Here is a 22,243-nt window from a genome sequence, read left to right as displayed (position 1 = left end):
CAGCTCATGAACTAAAGTTCGTCACAAATTTTCGCTGGTTCGTGGATTGTGAAGCAATGTTTGTGGAAGGGCGACTGGCACAAACATTCCACAAACTTTGGTGCTGTTTGTGGCAGTTCATGAATGGATGAACTCAATTAAACTGTTTACAAAACTCCAAAGCAGCAGGGGGCATAAACACCAGTAGGAGCTCTCCAAAGCTTAACAGGCACTGCTGGCTGCCAATAACAGTTCCCATTCTGCTTTATGGGATCAGAATGCTATATATCACCTCAGCTCTACAGCCTCTCCTCTGTTGGCTGTTGGCAGTTAGACAGAGAGGCAGGGAACCTGTTAGAAGCAGAGCACATTCATTATTTATTTATAAACTCTCCCCTGCTGGGGTTTGTGTTTTAGGTGAACTCAGGGCTCTGAACCACCCTCTCTGCTCATACCAAGCAGAAGGGCTTAGCGACTGAGTGCCTTATACCCTCCTGATTGTGAACTTCTCTCCCCTTGCTGGGGTTTGGGTGTTAGGTGGACTCAGGGCTCTGAGCCACTCTGTTTCCCTGCTCACGCTGAGTGCCTCAGCTGAGGAACCATGTTTTATACCCTCTTGACTGTGAACTCCTCTTCCCCGCTGGGGTTTGGGTATTGGGTGGACTCAGGGCTCATGGCCACACAAGAGCGGTCGGGCCAGATGACAGCCTTGTGTGACCAGTACTCCAGGAGACCTCTGCTGAATCCTCTGCCATTGCACGCCTGACATCCCCACCACTGCTAACTTCCCGGTTCATTACTGACGCCCAGTAGTGGGGCTTCTCCCTGGTTGGACTCTTTTTTTTAAAAAAATCATAAAATGATTTTTACTATACAAGGGCTCAAAAAAACCTATCATATATATTTGTATATGTACATGTACACACACACACCATCTGTTATATCAAATTGAAGTCTTTGAAGCAATGGTGCTGGGCTGTGGCTCCTCCCCCTCCCTGTGTGTTTGGTGTATATAGCTTGCTTGGGGTCCATTCTATACATTTCTGAACCTGTGCCTGACATTTCACCTGAGAGCACTTTCCTGGGGTCATCTTCATTGGGGGAGCCGTAACTTGGATCCCCTAAGTCCAATATGCACATAACTTGGAGGACATGTAGAGGAGGATCAGGGGGAGGTCTCCTGAAAAGTTTGATGCCTCTACCTTGCACAGGGTTCATTCTATACACTCCCAAACCTCCTGAACCTAAACCTGTCATTTCCCCAGAAAGCACTTTCCTGGGGGCACCTCCTTTGGGGGGGGGGGTGTAACTCAGACCCCCTAAGTCCAATCCTCACCAAACACGGAAGGCAGACAACTGAAGATCCTCTGTGAGTTTGGTGTCTTCAGCACACTGGGCAGTTGTTCTACTGAGTCATGAACCAAACTGGTTTGTTTAGCCCCCAAAAGTTTGTGACATTTTGTGGTTCTCAAACCATGAACCATGAACCGAACCACATTTTCCTAGTTTGTGCCAATCCCCAATAGCAACTGTTCTAATCTTTACTCTGCATTTTGAACTCCTACATTTTTGAGCTCCTGAACTGCTCTAAGCAGAAACTCTGTCTGCCCATTTTTCCTGGCATTTTTCCATGAAGTTCTCCATCTGCATAGTAGTGAGAGGCACCCACATTGAAGGGAAGTATGCTGTTCTCATAAGCATTTCTGCATAATGCTGAAGAGACTCCTAAGAATGTCCAAAGGTGATGAACTCTTACCTCCTGGATGTCATCTTTTACTCGGATGTCCGATGGATGCATAAGGGACCCCATTACTTTCACATTACCATGAACAACCAAGGCTTCATCAGGGCGATCTGTATTGATACCCACTCGGCCGTGATGAAACACAGTGTCAGGAAGCTGAGCACGCTGCCAGAGTACGTCGCTGTCACTCTCAAACTGACCTGGGTTGGAGGCCTGCAAAAAAGGCCCCAAAAAGAATATTATAATAAAGTGAACTGGAATGTTTGGGAAACATTGAAACAAAAGCCTCTCATCTCAAAGATTCTATGACTGTGTGAAAGGCTTTAAAACTCAACTGCTGGAAACATATGAACTGTGAAAATACTAAGTTATCCCAGAGTTCTTATTGATTTAACTTAGCCCCCTGCCACACGCAGGGGAAAAGGCGCTAGAAGGCGCGGCTTTTAAAAGCCGCGCCAATGTTGACATGGCGCGGCGGGATCTCACGGATCCCCCGGCCGCGCCGCCGTTTCTCCCCGGCGCGATCAAACGCCGGGGAGAAAACACAGCCCTAACCGGGGGCCGGCCGAACTGCGCATGTCGGAGCATGCGCAGTTCGGCTCCGGGCCGGGGTTGAGCCGGCGCAAGGGAGCGCCGGCGATCAGACGCCCGGGAAGAAGCGCCGCGTCCACTTGAACCACCAAGGTAGGTGGTTCATTTTGCGGCGGTTCTTCCCGGGTTTGGGCCAGTTCGGGTGCGGAAGCAGAACGCTTCCCAGATGTGGTGGTGTGATCGCGCTGCTTTGATCCGCCCCCAAACTGGCCCGCAACTGGCCCAAATCGCCGCGTATGAACGGGACCCTAGACATTTTACCGCTGATTTCAGCTGTCCTTTTCCCATCTTTTCCCTTTGTAGCTCAAAACAGAAGTCTTATGTTGCAAGAAGCCTTCTTCTCTTTCAGTGGGGAAAATTTCCTCAGTGAACTAAAGCACACCAATTACAAAATACCCCCCTAAAGGATCTCTAGGCAGGCATTATGTGTAGTCTGCAGGGAGAGGTGATGAGACATAATGGGTAAGACTGGCAGGAGGGAAATGAAGAAACAAGCACCCACATAGGAGGTTTGTTCCTGAGCTCAAGATGACCTTGAAGTCACACACTTTCATCAGGCAGCCCCTGTGGAACATGTGGAATAAGGTTGTGATTCATCAGCAGTAAAGAAAAGGTATTTTTTGCAATGGTTCAGTCCAAAAGGCACCATTCTATACATAGGGACTTCCGGTTTCGGCGACTCCCTGGTTGGGTGCGCTCCATCGAGCTCTGTTAGGAGGGCCCCAAATCGCGGTGGACAGGAGGGGACTCAAAGGATTCTGAGCCCCCCCCGGAGCCCTTGTAGGGGGCTTTCAGCCTGGGGTCTGAGGGGTGCCTCTTCCAAGGCGACGGCCAAGGAATTCAGGCACTTCTTTACCTCAATAGGTCCTGCCACCACAAAGCCACAATAGCAATTAGAGGCATACACCGGATGAAAGCGGGCAAATGATCTAGCAATATCTTCCAACATACTGTCAAATTGGCTGAATGAACTGTGAGTTTAAGCAATCCCTATAAGCTACTTGAGCTGGTGAAGTGGAGAAGTGAAATTAAAGTTCCAGACTGATTTAAAGGGAGGGGAGGAGCTGGGATCCCCCCCCCCTGGAAAATTACAGCGGTTCTCGAGTGACAGCTTGGAGTGAAAGGGGACAGCAGCAGTAAAGGAAAGTGCAATTTGGGTGAGTAGGGAGCAAAACAGGCCAAAACGAGTTAAACCGATGGACTATCAGTTTGTTTAAATGGACTGTACCTTGTGTAAACAATGTCGATGAAAGCAGAGAAAATGGCATTGAAAAAAAAGACCTTCTCCAGGAACTATCAGCTCAGTGACCTCTACTCTTAACCCAGAAATAGTTACAGACTACGAGCAGCCAAGCCAAACAGGCATTATGATACTGCCTGACTGGTTTTCAATTGCCTTCCTAATAATCCCGAGCATAGTGTTGGCCTTTTTTATTGCAGTCGCACACTGCCTAGACATTTTCTTTTTTTATATACTTATGTTTTTTATTGAGTATATCTATCAGTCCACAAACACACATTAATTATCCATCTTATTGATATACTCATTTTCCATTTCTATCAATCATAATAACCATACGAAATTTAAAAAATCACCTGTTACTATTCCAACAGCCTGAGATTTCTACTCTCATTTAATCCCTCTTCTTTTCATATGCCCCATTTTACCCGTTTATGATTCCCGTCCAACTTCCCCATAACTTTTAGTTAATCCTAATACAACTCATAATCTACAGTTCATTTCTACCTCAATTACTACTATTTTTCTCCATCTTCTTCTGTACCTGAAAAGAAAAGTTTAAAGGGTTGCCTCCAATTATGGGTGCTATAGAGAACAACTCTACAGCAAGAGGTGATCCTCCTCTCTCCCTGTATTTGGAAGTCTGGGGGGGGCCACACCCTTCGCCTCCTTGCTATACCCTATTATTACACTAAAGACTCTAACCCTCTAATCAAACAATACACACAGATAACTATTCTTACTTAGACATGTTTAGAGTTCAAGTCTACTCTTGTACTAATAAATCTTACTTTCAATTGTTTCCCCCTACTTACACTATAGCCTAACTATTCCCTTCACACCCCTCCTTCTTTCAATTTAATGACAGCCTCGATAAGTTTTTTACCCGTCATCTCATTATGTGCTATAAACGTTTTGTTTTTTAAATTAACCATCAAATGGCCAAGTGCTAGCCATCTATATGGTATTTCCTTTTCTTTCAATGTCTTTGCAATTTCACACAGTCTTTGTCTTGCAATCAGCACCTCTGGGATGACGTCAGCATACAAAAACACGCATGTGTCTTCAAGGGCTAAACCTTGTTTTTCTTGAGCTATTTTGAAAAGTTTGTTTCTGCTTTGTATCTCTTTGAATTTGACGATGATTTCTTACGGAACGTCTGGGGGAGCTCTCTTTGAAATGTTAATTGCACACGATCTAGACATTTTCATTGAGTTATCTACTACGACTCCAAGATCTCTCTCCTGGTCAGTCTCTGCCAGTACAGACCGCATCAACGTGCATCACTTTTCACTTAGCCACACTGAACCCCATTCGCCACCACTCGTCCATCCTCAACAGATCCCTTTGGCGTACCTCACAATCCTCCTTGGTTCTCATCACCCTGAACAACTTCATGTCATCTGCAAATTTAGCCACTTCACTGCTTACTCCCTAACTCCAAATCAATAATCAGACCGAGTACTGATCCCTGTGGTACCCCACTGCTTACCACCCTCCACTGAGAAAATTGCCCATTTATACTCACTCTCTGATTCCTATGAATTACCCAGTTTTTGATCCACAAAAGGACGTCCTTTTACCCCATGACTATTGAGCTTACTTAGGAGCCTTTGATGAGGAACTTTATCAAAAGCTTTCTGGAAGTCAAGGTAAACAACATCTATTGGGTCCCCCTTGTCCACATGTTTGTTCACTCCCTCAAAGAACAGTAACAGGTTAGTGAGACAAGATCTTCCCTTACAGAACCCATGCTCAGTCTGCCTCAATAGTTTTTGTTCATCAAGGTGCCTACTAATTCTTTCCTTAATAACAGTTTCCACCAACTTACCCGGTATCGACATCAGACTTCTAGGATTGTAGTCTCCAAGCTTCCCAAATGGTTTTGACCCTTTCTACTTTTCCTTTCAGTTTCTTCCTCACATGTCCCCTCATATCAGAGAAGTTACCCCTTTTAAAGTTACAAGTGGTTGTGTCAGTTTTTTTGGGCAACTCCCTATTTATACAAATGTTAAACTCAATAACATTATGGTCACTGTTCCCAAGTGGTGTAATCACTTTTACATCTCTCACCAGGTCTTGGGCATTACTTAGGACCAAATTCAGGATCGCCTCTCCCTTGGTAGGTTCTATGACCATCTGCTCCATGGTACAGTCATTGAGAGTGTCTTTCAATCTCTTTTTCCCGACTTGAACACATATTGACCCAATCAATGTATGGGTGTCAGCAAGCTGCCATAAGGTGGTGTGTTCTTTTCTGTATCTTACATTATGCCCTGCCCATCCCTCCTGTATTCTCATGTGTAGGTGTTTACTGTCTTTTGCTTGCTTCATCTGCGGAACTGCTCAAGGTCAACCAGCTGGAGGTGGGATGGAGTTATGGCGTTGCTTCGCTTATTATGTATCTCATGCCTGAGAACTGAACTTGTGTTTATGTTGTAGAACCGTTGTGTTCCCAAGGAATTGAGCGCTAGTTTTATCTGCCTTCCCGCCAGCGGGAATTGGACTCATTGGTCATAACCTGGTTCAAGTTCCTTTATTATGTTTCCCTATGAGGCTTGTAGTCATTCCTAACAATTCTTGTGTTCCTGATCTAACCATCGCTTTATAATAAATTTAACTTTGTTCATCAAACGTGGATTTAGTTCGAATGCATGGGGAATCGGACAATGGGTAGTCAAAATCACCTATTATGACACAGTTATTTTGTCTAGTTGCTATCTTTAATTCATTCATCATTTTATAATCCTTCTCTATCTTTTGATCTGGTGGGCGATAATGAACTCCAAGTGTTAAGCTTCCTTTTGGGCCCACTATTTCAACCCATACCATTTCCAGAAGCGAATCCAGTTCTCTTACCCTCTTGATCTTGATCTTACTGGACTCTATTCCCTCTCTGACAAACAGAGGCACCCCACTTACAACCCTTCCCCCCATCCTTCCAATATAATTTATACCCAGGAATCACCTTATCCCACTGATTTTCCTCATCCCATCAAGTTTTTTAAATACCCACAATGTCTATTTTCCCCCCAACACCAAGCATTCCAACTCCCCAATTTCTTAAAGCCTTTAGTGCAAGGATCCCCAGTGCAGTCGGGAGATTATAATAAATTTAACTTTGTTCATCAAACGTGGATTTAGTTCGAATGCATGGGGAATCGGACAATGGGTAGTCAAAATCACCTATTATGACACAGTTATTTTGTCTAGTTGCTATCTTTAATTCATTCATCATTTTATAATCCTTCTCTATCTTTTGATCTGGTGGGCGATAATGAACTCCAAGTGTTAAGCTTCCTTTTGGGCCCACTATTTCAACCCATACCATTTCCAGAAGCGAATCCAGTTCTCTTACCCTCTTGATCTTGATCTTACTGGACTCTATTCCCTCTCTGACAAACAGAGGCACCCCACTTACAACCCTTCCCCCCATCCTTCCAATATAATTTATACCCAGGAATCACCTTATCCCACTGATTTTCCTCATCCCATCAAGTTTTTTAAATACCCACAATGTCTATTTTCCCCCCAACACCAAGCATTCCAACTCCCCAATTTCTTAAAGCCTTTAGTGCAAGGATCCCCAGTGCAGTCGGGAGAGGGAGCAGGAGAGTGTGAATTTCAAATGCTTTTGCTTTCAGATGCTTTGAAGTAGATTGTTGCTTATCATGCCTGGGAACATCCACCGGCCTTGAGTCTCAGCTTACACCATCTGGCTTTTGTCTACGTGTTGGGGGGATGTCACCAAGGTGGGAACACAGAGCCGTTGGTTTGGGCAGGTAAAATACCTGGGGTGATTGGCTCGTAACCTTTTAGGGTACCTGTTTGAATCTTGTATATCTATTGCTTTTGCGCCTCCATTTTCAGTTCTAACACAGCCAACATACAGGCTGGATCCTATCAATGTCTCAGTAAACTTCTCATTCTTCTGAGTGAACGTTGTTGGGAACTGATTTCTCCAAGAGTCTGACAAAGTGTTAGAACTGAAAATGGAAGTGCAAGTGCACATCCAGGAGGGGGATGAGTACAAGACAGCTTTCAATACCCCACTGGGCCAGTTTGAATACCTTGTGATGTCGTTTGGGATGGCAGGAGCCCCGGGGTTTTCCATGAACTTAATTAATGAAGTGTTACACATGCACTTGTTTATCTAGATGATATCTTGATTTATTAATGAGATAATGACTCGTACATGGCCCTATTGAAGGACGTGCTATAGATTCTGTATAACCATCGCCTATTTGCCAAACTCTTGAAATGCGAGTTCCATAAAGATGAATAGACTTCCTAGGGTACTGGATTTCAGGGAAAGGGCTGGGGATGGACCCAAATAAAGTGTGGATGTGTTTGGGCTGGGAACCCCCTCGAGCCTAATGCCAGCTGCATTTTTTACTCGGGTTTGCCAACTTCTACTGGGCATTCATCCCCAATTTCACTCAAGAAGCCCTGTCCCTTACCAACTTGTTGAAAACGGAAGGGGCCTGAGGGTAGTAAACCAAGTACCAAGTTGGACTGGACCCTGGAATGGATGCAGTCATTTGATAAACTTAAGGAGCTGTTCACCTCAGAGCCCATCTTACATCACTCTGATGAAACAAAGCCATTTGTAGTCCAAGTGGATGCCTTGGATATGGCCATGGGGGCATCCTGCAAAGGGAGGAGGATGGGAAGTTAAACCCATTAGCTTACATATCCAAAAAATTCTCCTCCAAGAGGAACTGGGCTGTCTGGGACAAAGAGGCAGCTGCCATTAAACTCACCCTCACTAAGTCTTAGAGGAATTAGCTGGAGGGGACCAGGGGACCTTTCGAAGTATGGACTGACCATAAAAATTTAGAAGCCCTATGCACGTCCAGATGATTGAGTGCTAAACAACTCAGATGGGCGGAGTTCTTCTCTAAGTTTTGATTCACCCTCCAGCACCTCCCCGGAAAGTTCAATGTCTTGGCTGATGTACTGTCCTGTCTCCCCCAACATGCAAGTCAACGGGAAGAGGTGGTGGACACGATGTTCACGCCTACCCAGCTGGGTGGGGCCATAGTTACGCCCAGCCGAGCCAAAAAGGAAACCCGAGGGGGATACAGATCCATAGATCTCTAAATTCAAAGCAGCTTTTTCTGAGGGGGACAGGGAAGACATTCAACACAACAGCTCAGTTGTGCAACGAGATAATGGATGTTGGTACCAGGGGGAGAGACTGTTTGTACCTAAAACTTTGAGGGGGGGGGAGATTCCTGCTTCCGGGCATGAAAATAAATTGGTGGGGCATTTTGGGTACCTGAAAACCCTGCACCTCCTTCAGAGACAATTCTGCTGGCCCTGTATGAGAGCGGATATTTCCCAGTATGTGAGCTTTTGCCAAATATGTTTGATGGGTAAAAGGAGAGTGGAGAAGCCGCCTGGCACATTGCAACCCCTCGAAACCCCTGAAAGGTCCTGGGCAGTTATTTTGATGGATTTTATAACTGATTTGCCACCTAGCAAGGGTAAGACTGTCATATGGATGGTCGTGGACTTGTTTTTGAAACAGGCACACTTCATTCCGTGCAAAAAACTGCCTACCGCCAAAACCCTGGCTAAATTGTTCATGTAGCAGATTGTGAGACTGCATTCCCTACCCCGCAAGATTATATCTGACCAGGGGTCACAATTCATAGCAAAATTCTGGAAGGAACGGATGGTACTCCAAGGGATTGAAAAAGGTCTGAGCCAGTGTTCCCTCTAAGCTGAGTTAGTGTGAGCTAGCTCACAGTTTTTTAGCCTCCGGCTCACACGTTTTTGTCTTTGCTCAGGAAGGATGACTCCAAAGCAAACTACTATATGCAGTAGCCAAACCACTCGCTCACAACTTTAATGTCGATAGCTCACAAAGTAGAATTTTTGCTCACCAGACACCACAGCTTAGAGGGAACATTGGACTTATCACCCAGAGACTGACAGGCAAACCAAACAGGTGAATCAAGTAGTAGAACAGTTCCTCAGATGTTTCACTAACTACCAGCAGGATGACTGGGCAGACCTCCTCCCTTATGAGGAATACAGTTATAATAATTCTGTGCACAGTGCTACTGGACTTGCACCTTTTATGGCTGTGCATGGCTTTGAGGGAGCTCCCCTTCCCACTGTGACCTCCCAAACCCCTGGCACACTTGGTGGACAGACCTGAAAGACCAGTGGTCTAAGACACTGACTAAAGCTAAAGAGGACTACAAAAAGCAAGCTGACAAAGGGAGAGCTCCTGAGTGGGACTTACAGGCTGGGGAAAAACTGGGGTGGAAGTACATTGGCCCTTTCAAGGTGTTGAGAGTGATCGATAAAGTGGCTGTAGAACCTGAATTGCCTAAAACCCTAAAGCATGTCCATCCTGTCTTCCATTCCAGTCTGCTGAAGAATCCGGGTCCGAATGCATGGAGACCTTGACCAGCAGCTCCCACCCCCCCTGATGACTGATGGTGAACCCCATCAAGAAGTTGAAGAAATCCTAGATTCCAAATTGAAGTGGGGGTGCTTATACTATCTAGTTAAATGGAGGGACTTTGATGTATCTCACAATGAATGGGTGTGCCAAGAACATGTTAAAGCCCCTTTGCTTGTTCGCATCTTCCACAAACACTACCCCCTCTAGCCGGCAGGATGAGGGGCCTGGGGGGGGGGGGGAAGAATGTCAAACTTGCTTTACATTTTATTGCTTGCTTGCCATAGAAGTCAAGAGGGGGAGTAGGAGAGTGTGAATTTCAAATGCTTTCGCTTTCAGATGGTTTGAAGTAGATTGTTGCTTATCGTGTCTGGGAACGTCCATCGGCCTTGAGTCTCAGTTTACACCACCTGGCTCTTGTCTATGTATTGGGGGGATGTCACCAAGGATGTCACACAGAGCCGTTGGTTTGGGCAGGTGGAATACCTGGGGGTGATTGGCTCATAATCTTTTAGGGTTCCTGTTTGAACCTTGCATATCTATTGCTTTTGTGCCTCCATTTTCAGTTCTAACACAGCCAACGTACAGGCTGGATCCTATCAATGTCTCAATAAATTTTTCATTCTTCTGAGTGAATGTAGTTGGGAACTAATTTCTCCAAGAGTCTGACAGATGGGGCTTTTGCCCAACAGTACTTTTGATTGGCCATTGGAGATCTGATTGGCTGTGCAAAAGTTTAAAAATATTGCTTTGGCAGCAGCTGCCACCACAGCACAAGTGTCAGCTAGCTGCCATTTATGTGTATTCTGCCCTTCCCTGTTCCCGCTTGCTTGCAGCTCAGCTGCTTGCAGTAAACATGCCAGGGAGACCGTGGGAGCTAGACGCCGTTATCAGTCTGGCCTTGTGAGGTAGGGAGGGCTTGCGGTCCACATTTGGTGTGAAACTTTCTGCTCTCAGGATATCTGGCGACTCTCCCGCTCATTATGTAATCTCCCGTCAAGAGTCTTCCCACGCGCGCGCTCGAAGTTCATTTCCTTAGCTAGTTGCCTTGCCCAGCTATATGTATTGGGATGTTCCTGCCTTCTAGTTATTCCTAACAATAATCCTGTGGACATGGTACCTGTCTTGTACACTAATAAAGCATAACGCTTCTTAGGAAACATGTGTGAAGAGTTACTTGCTGTGGAACCTGACAGAAATTGTTAGGAATCCTTTTCTTTTCTCCATCGAGCCGAGTCTCTCGAGAATGAGATAAGCGGTCCTGGTGGGACAGGGGGCGCTACCCCGATCACAACGGCAGTGCCTACCCCGACAACAACGGCGGCACCTACATCGATCACAACGGTGGCCCCTACTCCGACTACCACGGGGGCGCCGGTGACACTCCCGATCACCACGGCGGGAAGGGGGTGCCAATAACGATGCCAAGCCCCGGTGTGCCAGCCTCTATGGATGGAGGGGCCATCCCAAGGTCGACAATCTCATTCATCCCGGTGCATTCGGGAAGAGGGGTGACCTACCACCGTAAAGAGAGGGATTGGGGCAGGCATCTAGGCGACTCCACGTAAACTACCTGGTTGGTACCAGGGAGTAGGAGTTGGGACAGCATCTTTGACCCGTGGTCTAGCTCCGGGAGCTTTGGAATGACCCCAAGTTGACCCATCCCATTCCCACCGAGATCGTCGGTGAGTCCAGGTTTGAACGTGGATGGGAGATTGGATGTGTTGGAACTGGACCGTCGCACTATTATGCGTGACATGGGACAATTACTCCATAACCTTTCAGGGATAGTGGCCCGAGTGCTGCAGACCCAACTGGCTGGCCCTCAGGTTCCGCCACAGCGTCCCCCTCCGGTGCCAGCCACAGGCCCGGGTCCTGGCCTGCCGGTCCCACAACTGCCTCCACCGCCGCCGCCCCCTCCTCCTCCTACGCCGCCACCGGGCCAGCCGCAACCCTCGGCACTACCAGTGGTTCCAGCTCCCCCCTCCTCCCCCAGCGATGCCACGACCTAAAGACTTGTTGGACGTAATGTTTGATGGCGACCTGGAGAACCTATCGTTCTTTATCGTGCGGGTGATGAAGTTTGTTGAACGCTGGGCTCACTTGTTCCCCGGCGAGGAGACGCAAGTTGATTTCATCGCTTCCCACCTGCGAGGTGTAGCGACGAGCTGGTATGTGGGGCTCCACAACCTGGAGGCGAGGGAGTTAGAGAGCATTGATGCCTTCATGTGGGCACTGCGAGCCCGGTTTGAAGACCACACGGCGGGTGAAAAAGCGGAGGCGTTCCTCCAGACGTTCAAGCAAGGCAAGTTAATGGTTTGGGAGTATTCCACTGAATTCCATCGGCAGGTGGCCAAAATCTGGGACTGGACAGACCCAGTGTTCACCCAGCAGTACAGGTTGGGCCTGAATGGGAGATCCGAAACACGGTTCTGGGGACCCGAGATTGGATGCAGGAGGCTGAGAGTGCCGAGAGCCGTTTGCGCACTATGCGGCTGGATAACGCAGTCGCGGACAGAACAACGCCGGCGCATCCCCACTCTAAAGCAAAAGCCATCGTGGGGCCATCGGTCAGGGAGCAGCAGATGAAACAAGGGCTATGCTTAAGATGTGGGGATCGTGGCCATTTCGCCGCTAACTGCCCGTTGGGAGAAGGTAGAGGTGCGCCGAGGAAAGAAGGTGACAAGCGCATGGGCATTGAACGGGGCCTGAGCAGTGCTTATCATCCAGAGACTGATGGCCCGTCCGAACGGGTTAATCAAACCCTTGAACAATATTTGAGGTGTTTCACAAACTTCCAACAGGATGATTGGACAGACCTACTGACTCTTGCTGAATTTTGTTATAACAATTCTTACCACGCTTCTACAGGAATGTCACCATTCAAAGCAGCTTTTGGTTATGACAGCCCCCCGATCCCCTTTCTGACTTCCACTCTGGGGAAAGGGGGGAGGCTTTTGAATGGAGCTCGGCGTTAAGAGAGGTGTGGGCCAAGATCTGCGAAGCATTAGACATGGTTAAAGCCGCTTACAAACATCAGGCTGACAAGAAGAGGGTGGAGGGTTGGGCTCTGCAGCCTGGGGACTCTGTATATGTGTCTACTAAAAACCTACGTTTGTCACAGCCGTGCAGGAAGTTGGCGTGGAAATACACTGGTCCATTTAAAGCTGTTAAGCTGATTAATGAAGTGACTGTTGAATTGGACTTGCCTAAGAACTTGCGGAACATTCATCCAATTTTCCATTTCAGCTTACTGAAGCCTTGCCCAACATCTAATCCCTGGTGCTCAGAGCCGGCTCAACAACCCCCAATTCTGGTGGAAGGGGAGGAACATCAGGAAATATCTGTGATTTTGGACTCTAAAATGAAACGTGGGCAATTGTTCTACCTGGTGGAATGGCTGCATTGGGGTCCCGAAGATCGGGAGTGGGTGGCAGGGAAAGACGTGCGGGCCCCCAAACTCCTACGTAGATTTTATGCCCAATTCCCAGAAAAACCGGGCGATCCCCTGTCGGCTGTGGGGGGGGGGGTGATGTGTTTTTGAGGGGGCAGGATGTCAGCTAGCTGCCATTTATGTGTATTCTGCCCTTCCCTGTTCCCGCTTGCTTGCAGCTCAGCAGCTTGCAGTAAACATGCCAGGGAGACTGTGGGAGCTAGACGCCCTTATCAGTCTGGCCTTGTGAGGTAGGGAGGGCTTGCGGTCCGCATTTGGGGTGAATCTTTCTGCTCTCAGGATATCCCGCGACTCTCCCGCTCATTATGTAATCTCCCGCCGGGAGTCTTCCCGCGTGTGCGCGCTCGAAGTTCATTTGCTTAGCTAATTGCCTTGCCCAGCTGCATGTATTGGGATGTTCCCGCCTTCTAGTTATTCCTAACAATAATCCTGTGGAAACCTCCCCCCCCCACTTTAATGTGGGAATGAAGGTAAGCTGCAGTAGCCATTTTGTGGCTGGCTATGCCTCTTGGGGCTGCACCCACCACACTGTGTCAGAATTTGAAAGGTGTCCAGAGACTCAAAAGGTTTGGGAACCCCGGCTTTAATGTAATCTTATTTTCATATTAAATGAGCTATATGTGACATTCACCCTTGGGTTCTGTAGCTTCTTCTTTTCACCCTCATTCTATCTTGAATTCCCACTGTCTGTATGTAGACACTATGCTCTTTGGGGCAGGGATGCATCTCTTTTGTTAATGAAACTCTGTATATGGACCTACATAAATATTACAAGCAATAACAGTAACAGCAGCAGCAACAGGAAAGCCTCATGGAACAGCTTTGTGGCAGTGCTGATGACACAGCACAGATTCATTCCAGGGTCTCTCTGGTGTTTACACCATCTTCACTGTGTATTATGCACATCAGCTGTGTGTCTGATATGCAACCAAACCATGAATTTGAGCTAGTGCAGACACATCTTTAGGCTCACTGACAAAGCCCACCTAAGCTTGTTCAGAGTCTTCTCCGTCCTGTCCACCATTCCCAATGGCTTTGCAACACAGCCCCCCACCTCCACCCCGGAGACTGCATAGTTCAGCATGCTACTTACTTGTCTGCAGACTCCGGGGTCCCCGTCTGCCCTCTGTTTGTGTTTTAACCCCGAACCGGCCCGTTGCTAGAGGAAACGGACACAGCACTTAAAAAGGCAGCAGGGCGCAGACAGCCAACAATGTCACAGCCTAGTATCCTCCCTATTTGCTAAGAATCACTGCCAACGCAGGGATCACAAATGGCCTCTTCACATGCTGTTCCTCAAAATTATGTCATCCAAAGTCCAAGAAACTGATCAGTTTGCTTGCTTGCTATGAAACTGTACTAGCTGGATCAATTTTAGGCGGTTTCAGAATTGATGTGTAAGAATTCACAGCAATACACATTTGAGAAGTAGTAACCAATAACCCAGGGCCACGGTGGCTCAGAGGTTAAGACATTGAGCTGCAGACCGGAAGGTCTGTAGTTCGGCAGTTTGAGACCCGAGTGCCACGTGACAGAGTGAGCTCCCATCTCAGTCCCCGGCTCCTGCCAACCTAGCAGTTTGAAAGCAAGACATTGCAAGTAGATAAATAGGTACTGCTTCGGTGGGAAGGTAACAGTGTTCTGTGTGCCTCGGCGTTTAGTCATGCCGGCCACATGACCACGGAAACTACTTCAGACAGTGCTGGCTCTTCGGCTTGGAAATGGAGATGAGCACTGCCCCCTAGAGGCAGATTCGACTGGCTTTCAAGCAAGGGAAACCTTTATCTTTACCTTTAACCAATAACCCACTCTCATTTACTACCTCAGTCAGTCATAGTGTTGTCATGAGTTCTGTCTTCTGCTTCCAACAGTCCCTTCCCAAGAGCCATAAGGTGTGTCTGCACAAGTGCAATCCTGTGGTTTGACATCAGCATTGTGCTGATGAGCATCTGACCCAAGCAACTTGCTCTGTGACTCATGTTGGTGGGGAATGGCTGCCTGTTCATGTGCTTCTAAACAAGAGCATCTGGACAGCAGAACAGTATCATCATTCATATGAATAGCATCTGCACAACGTCACTGACATGCTACACCATTCCTACTGGCAACCCCTTTTCTGTACAGCAAAGGCGCAGGCACTGTGGTGCATTCCATAGAGCTGCCCATGCCCCCCCTCCCCGGATACATTTTCATCCCTGCCCATATCTCTGTGGTGGGGACCAGTAAACCTTCAAGAATATAAACTTTCTGGTTGGTGTTTGAGAGAAAGATAGGAAGGAAGGAATGTGGGCAGAAAAAAAGGACAGCAGGGAGTGCCAAAGAATAAGGGCAATTTGGCAACAGTGAGAGGGAGTCAAGGAACCCCCAATACAGGCAAGAGAAATGCAGTGTGTGCTCAAGGTCAGGAAAATAGTGAAAGACTAGCTTGATACCCGTGTTTCACTACGGCATTTAAGTTCCGTAAATCCAGTTATAATACTGATGATGTGAAGTCTGAAATGTAACATTTGTAGTAGGAATTCTAATGGAGAAGATTGTAGTGTAAAAAATGAAGTGAGATATACGTAATTTTCTCTCTCTACTGAAGGACCTCTCTGTAGACGACATTGGTGGTTCTGCCCTCAGGTGCTAGGATCACCAGGCTGCTTGGTGAGCTCACTCTGGAGGAGGCCACATAGAACTGTCCATTTAAGAAGCACCTTCCACAAAAGTGATGGCCTCTCTACTTGTGTTCCTGGATTGTTTTGCTCATATGGAGACTGTGTTGTTCTGAGCACCTCAGGGTGATCTCGCTGGTACTTGGCCTGCGCAGCTCAGTGCCCCACAGGAGTACTATGTGCAAATGTCTTTGCCGCATTCCTAAGTTGCCTCCTTGTAGTGTTGCTGTATCTGGCTCGATATTTGCCAGAAGCTTTCTTGGGGGCAGTAAGAGGTGAGAGGTTGAGGGGGAGCTGGTGTGAGGGAGTGGTGATGCGGTGAACATTTCTTAAGTTTCATGAGGGAGGCACACATTGAAATGGCTCCTAGAAAGGTCCTTTACTATCTCTCCATGAACATTCATTCTCAATTGCCATGCCGACTTTTTTGAAAAATGTCTATTCAGGAGTCTTGAATCGCTGATTTCTTTAACTGTCCTCAACTGTCTGCAGTCTCTTCTAACAATTGGGGAAACACATTTTGCCCCTTTTTTACCCCCTTATGGTAACACCCCCCCTTTTTTTTTACATAAATGCTTTCTGCTTATGTTACATTTAAAAAGTGGGACAAAACTACATATTCAAAACACCATCCGAGCAATCAGGTATTAAGCAAGTTCATATGAACCAATTTTCCAGAACCCACATTGTGTTGGGGCAGACTCCCTCATGACTTTAAGCACCTTGCAACCACTGCTGCACCTGACAGACAACCACCTGTTAGGTGTAGGAGGTGGGGGGAGTGTGTTGGAAGCCATCAGAGAGGCTGGGCCAGCAGCTTTGCTTCACCTCACAGGCGGCTGGCCACTCCTGATTTCCTCAACTGTCATTACCGGTAGCTCTCTGCAGTCTCCTGTAACTGTTTTTTTTTTACCTCAGAATGCTGAGCTCTGCAGCCGACCAATCAGAGAGTGGGGGGTGCAAGGAGGCAGCAGCCTGGGAGCCACATAGGAATCAAGGGGGAGAGCACATTTTACCCCTTTTGACCCACTTAGGGGTCGAATTTCTAAAAAATCCCTTCTTAGTGAGCATCTACGTCATGGTAGGAGTGCTCTCCCCGAATTTGGGGTTTCTAGGTCCAGCAGTTTGGCCTGGGCGTTGATTTTACGGTGAGGGGACTTTCTTTTATATATATAGATGAAGAGAGGCACTTACTCTAACAATGATGCGCTCAGAGATGTGAGCAGCTAGAGTGTAGTTCTGGTTCTGGGCATGAGCTTGCAAGGCGACAACCAACATGAAGTATCTGAAAACGTCACAAAACAGGACGGAGACCAAGATGACTCAAGTATTCCAGTGGGTACCCAAACACAACTTAATAAACACACAGTATTTTTTTAAAAATAAATTTTCTAGCAGGCAGAAATGATTTAAAACATGACATAATGTAACACACATATAATCAAAACAAGTTATGCTCTGATGGAAAGCATGGTATGAATGCTAAATACAGAGAGCCAGCATGGTGTAGTGGTTTGAGTGTCAAACTAGGGTTTGGAAGTCCCAGGTTAAAATCCCCACTCTGCCATGGAAGCTTGTGGGATGATCATGGGCCAGTCATATACTCTCAAGCCTAACCTACCTCACAGGGTTGTTGTGAGGATAAAATGGAGGACAGGAGAATGAAGGAAACTGCTTTGGGGAGAAAAGTGGGTTATAAATGAATAAATAAAAGTAAATAAATACAATAAATTAAAAATTAAAATGTCTTAGTTATTTTGATGATCCTGTTGAGGACCAAATTTCATTTTAATAGTCCTTTCATGAGTCCCAAACCACCAAGTTTTAATTATATTAAAAACAACCATTAAAAATAAGCTTATTGGAAAAAAACCCTAATCTGCACTAGAACAGCAAAGCTGTTCTGTAGCTGTTCTACACTTTTAAAATGGGTAATTTATATTCAAATCTCCCTTTTACCCTTCAGTTAGGTCACCATCTTTGTCAGATATTCAAACTAGACCAACTTGCGCAGAAAGCATTCCTTTGAGCTGGTCCTTAGCACTGAGAGTCAGGGGCTTCTCCTGCTGGAAATCCTGAGGCCCCCTTATTACAGCAGAAGTGATCGGTTGGGCTGAGAGAGCATGCAAGAGGTGGTAATTAAACAGCAGCTTTACAGTCAATGGACTTAGAATGATCTAACTCTACTTAAGATAGCACTGTTAGTCTTCTATATCAAAGTTTCTCAAACTCCTTGCTAATGGGACTGAAAATCTGAAAGCACTGTGGAATCATATTTTGATACATACTAATATGTTGAGGAATTCAAAACAAAATCTCTGTAAAACAGTGTACCTTTTAATTTCCATTTTGTGTTATAAGATTAAGTTTGAAATATTAAACTTAGAATATTATATTGTACATTTATGGTCTTTGTCTTAATGACAAAGCAGAGAGACTTGGTGGCCGAGAAACAGCGACTTACAAGGATGTACACGACTTCAGTGGAAGTCTGAGGTGCATCTAGGATCTGGTGATCAATATTTCCCAGGTTTTTTATAATGTTAAAATGGAGAATCTACATCACAGCACTGGAGAAAGTAGAGGTTAATTTTTTTACCCCCCCCCCCCAATGCTGCTTTTCTGATTTAAATATACTCACTCACACTGCTGTCTGCCCAATGGGAGAAAACATGCAGGTACCATATTACACACAACATGTGAATTACAGAGATGTGGAGTGGTACGGTCTGATTTGATTGTATCTTCTGGACCAAAATAGGAAGGCTTACAATAGTAATATTATTCAGGACATCTATATCTGACCATGACTGAAGGCGATACTCTATAAGACCTCACCAATATTCTTAGGCCTTGCATCAACTTGATTGTAACTATAAGTAAGTAAAATCTCTTATATAATTACATAATTTAAGTTTGCTATTGGAAGTAGTTTGATAATCAAAAACAACTTTCCTCTCTCTCATTTTTAAACAGGACTCCTTCTTTGGTCCTACGTTGCTTTATTTATTGTCTCATGACTGTCTCATGGAGCCTACATGTACAGACATTGCTTGACCACTGAAGAAGGCCACTATAGGTCCCGCTTGTGTGTTTTGTACACTTTTATTCTGTATTGAGGCTACAATTGGGCCCATAATTGTTTTTAACTAATTGATAACAAATACATGTATTTTTGATGGTAATTAAGTTTCAATTATAATTTTTAGTCATTGGCCTTTTACTTTGTATGTAACTAACCTTTCAGGTACTTGATTTATTTGTTTGGGTTAAGCCCCACCCCCTTTTCTCTCTGTCTTTGCGTTTTTCTGAGGCTGCGCCTTTCCCTTCAACTGTCTCTGTAACAAGAGCATTAATGCAAGATACGAAGTGCTATTTTTAAACTAAGTGTATATTTTAGCCAATGCAGGATGTAAAAAGTATTTTACGTGCCTCTGGTGAAGACAGACAAACTTCAAACTAGCAACAGCACTACCTAAGAACATGCAGATTTCTGCATCAGTGCAAAAAACTTAACATTTAACAGCCACAAGCAAGTATAAGTTCACTTCAGTCACAGACAGGGGAGAGGTGACAGACAACCTCATTGGTCCTTACCTCTGATCGGGATTGGGCTTGCCCTTCTTCCGCATGTTATTGGCTGTGGTCTCGCTGAAATGCAGTCGCCCTACAGTGACCTTTGTAACCTGCTCTGGAGGCAAATTGACCCTGAAAAGGAGGGGGGAATAGGAGAAAGTGAAGATCCTCATCTGTCAAAGAGAGACTGTCATAATGAAAGTAACCAAGATGGATAAAATTCCATGTGTTAATGACTCCAAGTGCTCCATGATGGAGAGAGAATCAACACTCCGGAAAAGAGGTCTAATGCCAGAGAATGCTAAATATTTCTAAGGGCCCAGTGAAATCAATAAGACTTATTCCCAATTTCACAAAACCAGAGAGAGGCTTCAGCTGTGATATCCCTGTGCAATAAACGTAATGTGCAGTCATTTCTGTTTTCAGCTGTTAGCGCAGGAAGGTAAGGTTTCTGCAGAGAAGCAACATAGCCTGTACATATATAACTGTCCTCTCCAGATGCAGTGCAATGTGAAGTGATCACACCTTCAGGCTGATGTACAAGAGCTGTCATAGCCAAACTGCCTTGTGCTTGTACCTACCTTTTTCTGGAGCACACATAACCCTGTGCAATAGAAAAGGGAAAGGGGCAGAAAAGCCTGCAAGTGAGAGTTACTACAAATATTACATAAGAACATAAGAGAAGCCAATGTTGGATCAGGCCAATGACCCATCCAGTCCAACACTCTGTGTTACACAGTGGCCAAAAATACCAGGTGCCATCAGAAGGTCCACCAGTGGGACCAGGACACTAGAGGCCTTCCCACTGTTGCCTCCCCCAGCACCAAGAATACAGAGCATCACTTGCCCCACACTGAGAATTCCTTTCTATACCTTGTGGCTAATAGCCACCGATGGACCTCTGCTCCATATGTCTATCAATTCCCTCTTGATGCCATCCATGCTTGTAGCCGCCACCACCTCCTGTGGCAGTGAATTCCATGTGTTAATGACTCTTTGGGTGAAGAAGTACTTCCTTTTATCCATTCTAACCCGACCACTCAGCAATTTCATTGAGTGCCCACGAGTTCTTGTATTGTGAGAAAGGGAGAAAAGTACTTCCTTCTCTACCTGCTCTATCCCATGCATAATCTTGTAAACCTCTGTCATGTCATCCCCCAGTCGTCATTTCTTGAAGTTCCTCATCAAAAGCTCCTAAGTAAGCTCAATAGTCATGGGATAAAAGGACAAGTCCTCTTGTGGATCGACAACTGGCTAATTGATAGCAAACAAAAAGTGAGCATAAATGGGCAATTTTCTCAGTGGGGGGGATCAATACTGAGTCTGATGGTTTTAAACTTGTTCATTAATGATTAATGATTTGGAGTTGGGAGTAAGCAGTGAAGTGGCTAAATTTGCGGATGACACCAAATTGCTCAGGGTGGTGAAAAGCAGGGAGGATTGTGAGGCACTCCAAAGGGATCTGTCAAGGATGGGCAAGTGGGCGTCAACATGGCAAATGGGGTTCAATGTGGCTAAGTGCAAAGTGATGCATATTGGAGCCAAAAATCCTATCTATAAATACACATTGATGGGGTCCAAACTGGCAGAGACTGACCAGGAGAGAGATCTTGGAGTTGTAGAAAATAACTCACTGAAAATGTTGAGACAGTGTGCAACAGCAATAAAAAAAGGCCAACGCTACGCTCAGGATTATTAGGAAGGGAATTGAAAACAAATCAGCCAGTATCGTAATACCTCTGTATAAATCAATGGTGCGACCTCATTTGGAGTACTGTGTACAGTTCTGGTCACCACACCTCAAAAAGGATATTATAGCATTGGGAAAAGTGCAGAAAAGGGCAACTAGAATGATAAAGGGTTGGAACACTTTCCCTATGAAGAAAGGTTAAAGTGCTTGGGGCTCTTTAGCTTGGAGAAATGACGGCTGAGAGGTGACATGATCAAAGTTTATAAGATTATGCATGGGATAGAGCGGGTAGAGAAAGAAGTACTTTTCTCCCTTTCTCACAATACAAGTACTCGTGGGCACTCAATGAAATTGCTGAGCGGTCGGGTTAGAACGGATAAAAGGAAGTACTTCTTCACCCAAAGAGTGATTAACACATGGAATTCACTGCCACAGGAGGTGGTGGTGGCTACAAGCATGGACGGCTTCCAGAGGGAATTGGATAAACATATGGAGCAGAGGTCCATCAGTGGCTATTAGCCACAAGATATAGATAGGAATTCTCAGACTGGGGCAAGTGATGCTCTGTATTCTTAGTGCTTGGGGGGGGCAATAGTGGGAGGGCTTCTAGTGTCCTGGCCCCACTGCTGGACCACCTGATGGCACCTGGTATTTTTGGCCACTGTGTGACAAAGTGTTGGACTGGATGGGCCATTGGCCTGATCCAACATTGGCTTCTCTTATGTTCTTATATTCTGCAACAGCTTAAAACTTGCCAACACACTCCCAAACACTGTCCTCCCACACAGTATCCTCAGCTGAAAGCAAATTAAAAAAACACTCATTCCTCTAGCAGCTTTGTCTCCTGTTGCTTCTCAGAGCTCAGATGGGTCTTTTCCCCTTAGGCAGTTTTTT

General features: G+C 46.0%; 1 protein-coding gene across 1 annotated transcript in view; it reads right to left on the bottom strand.

Annotated features, from left to right (window-relative positions):
* Positions 1-22,243, bottom strand: part of MYRF (myelin regulatory factor) — a 188,662-nt gene that overhangs the window by 51,753 nt on the left and 114,666 nt on the right. The window contains exons 10-13 of the mRNA XM_015410369.1: positions 19,681-19,791; positions 17,278-17,368; positions 14,520-14,585; positions 1,736-1,936 (exon numbers count right to left, since the gene is read on the bottom strand). Coding sequence (XP_015265855.1) covers positions 1,736-1,936; positions 14,520-14,585; positions 17,278-17,368; positions 19,681-19,791 — 469 coding nt within the window. The remainder of the gene's footprint in view (positions 1-1,735; positions 1,937-14,519; positions 14,586-17,277; positions 17,369-19,680; positions 19,792-22,243) is intronic.

Source organism: Gekko japonicus, unplaced genomic scaffold (assembly GCF_001447785.1).
Source record: "Gekko japonicus isolate JY-2015 unplaced genomic scaffold, Gekko_japonicus_V1.1 scaffold1737, whole genome shotgun sequence".
Lineage (NCBI taxonomy): Eukaryota > Metazoa > Chordata > Lepidosauria > Squamata > Gekkonidae > Gekko > Gekko japonicus.
Note: the sequence above shows the minus strand (reverse complement) of the source record. Positions and strands in the feature narration are given on the sequence as shown.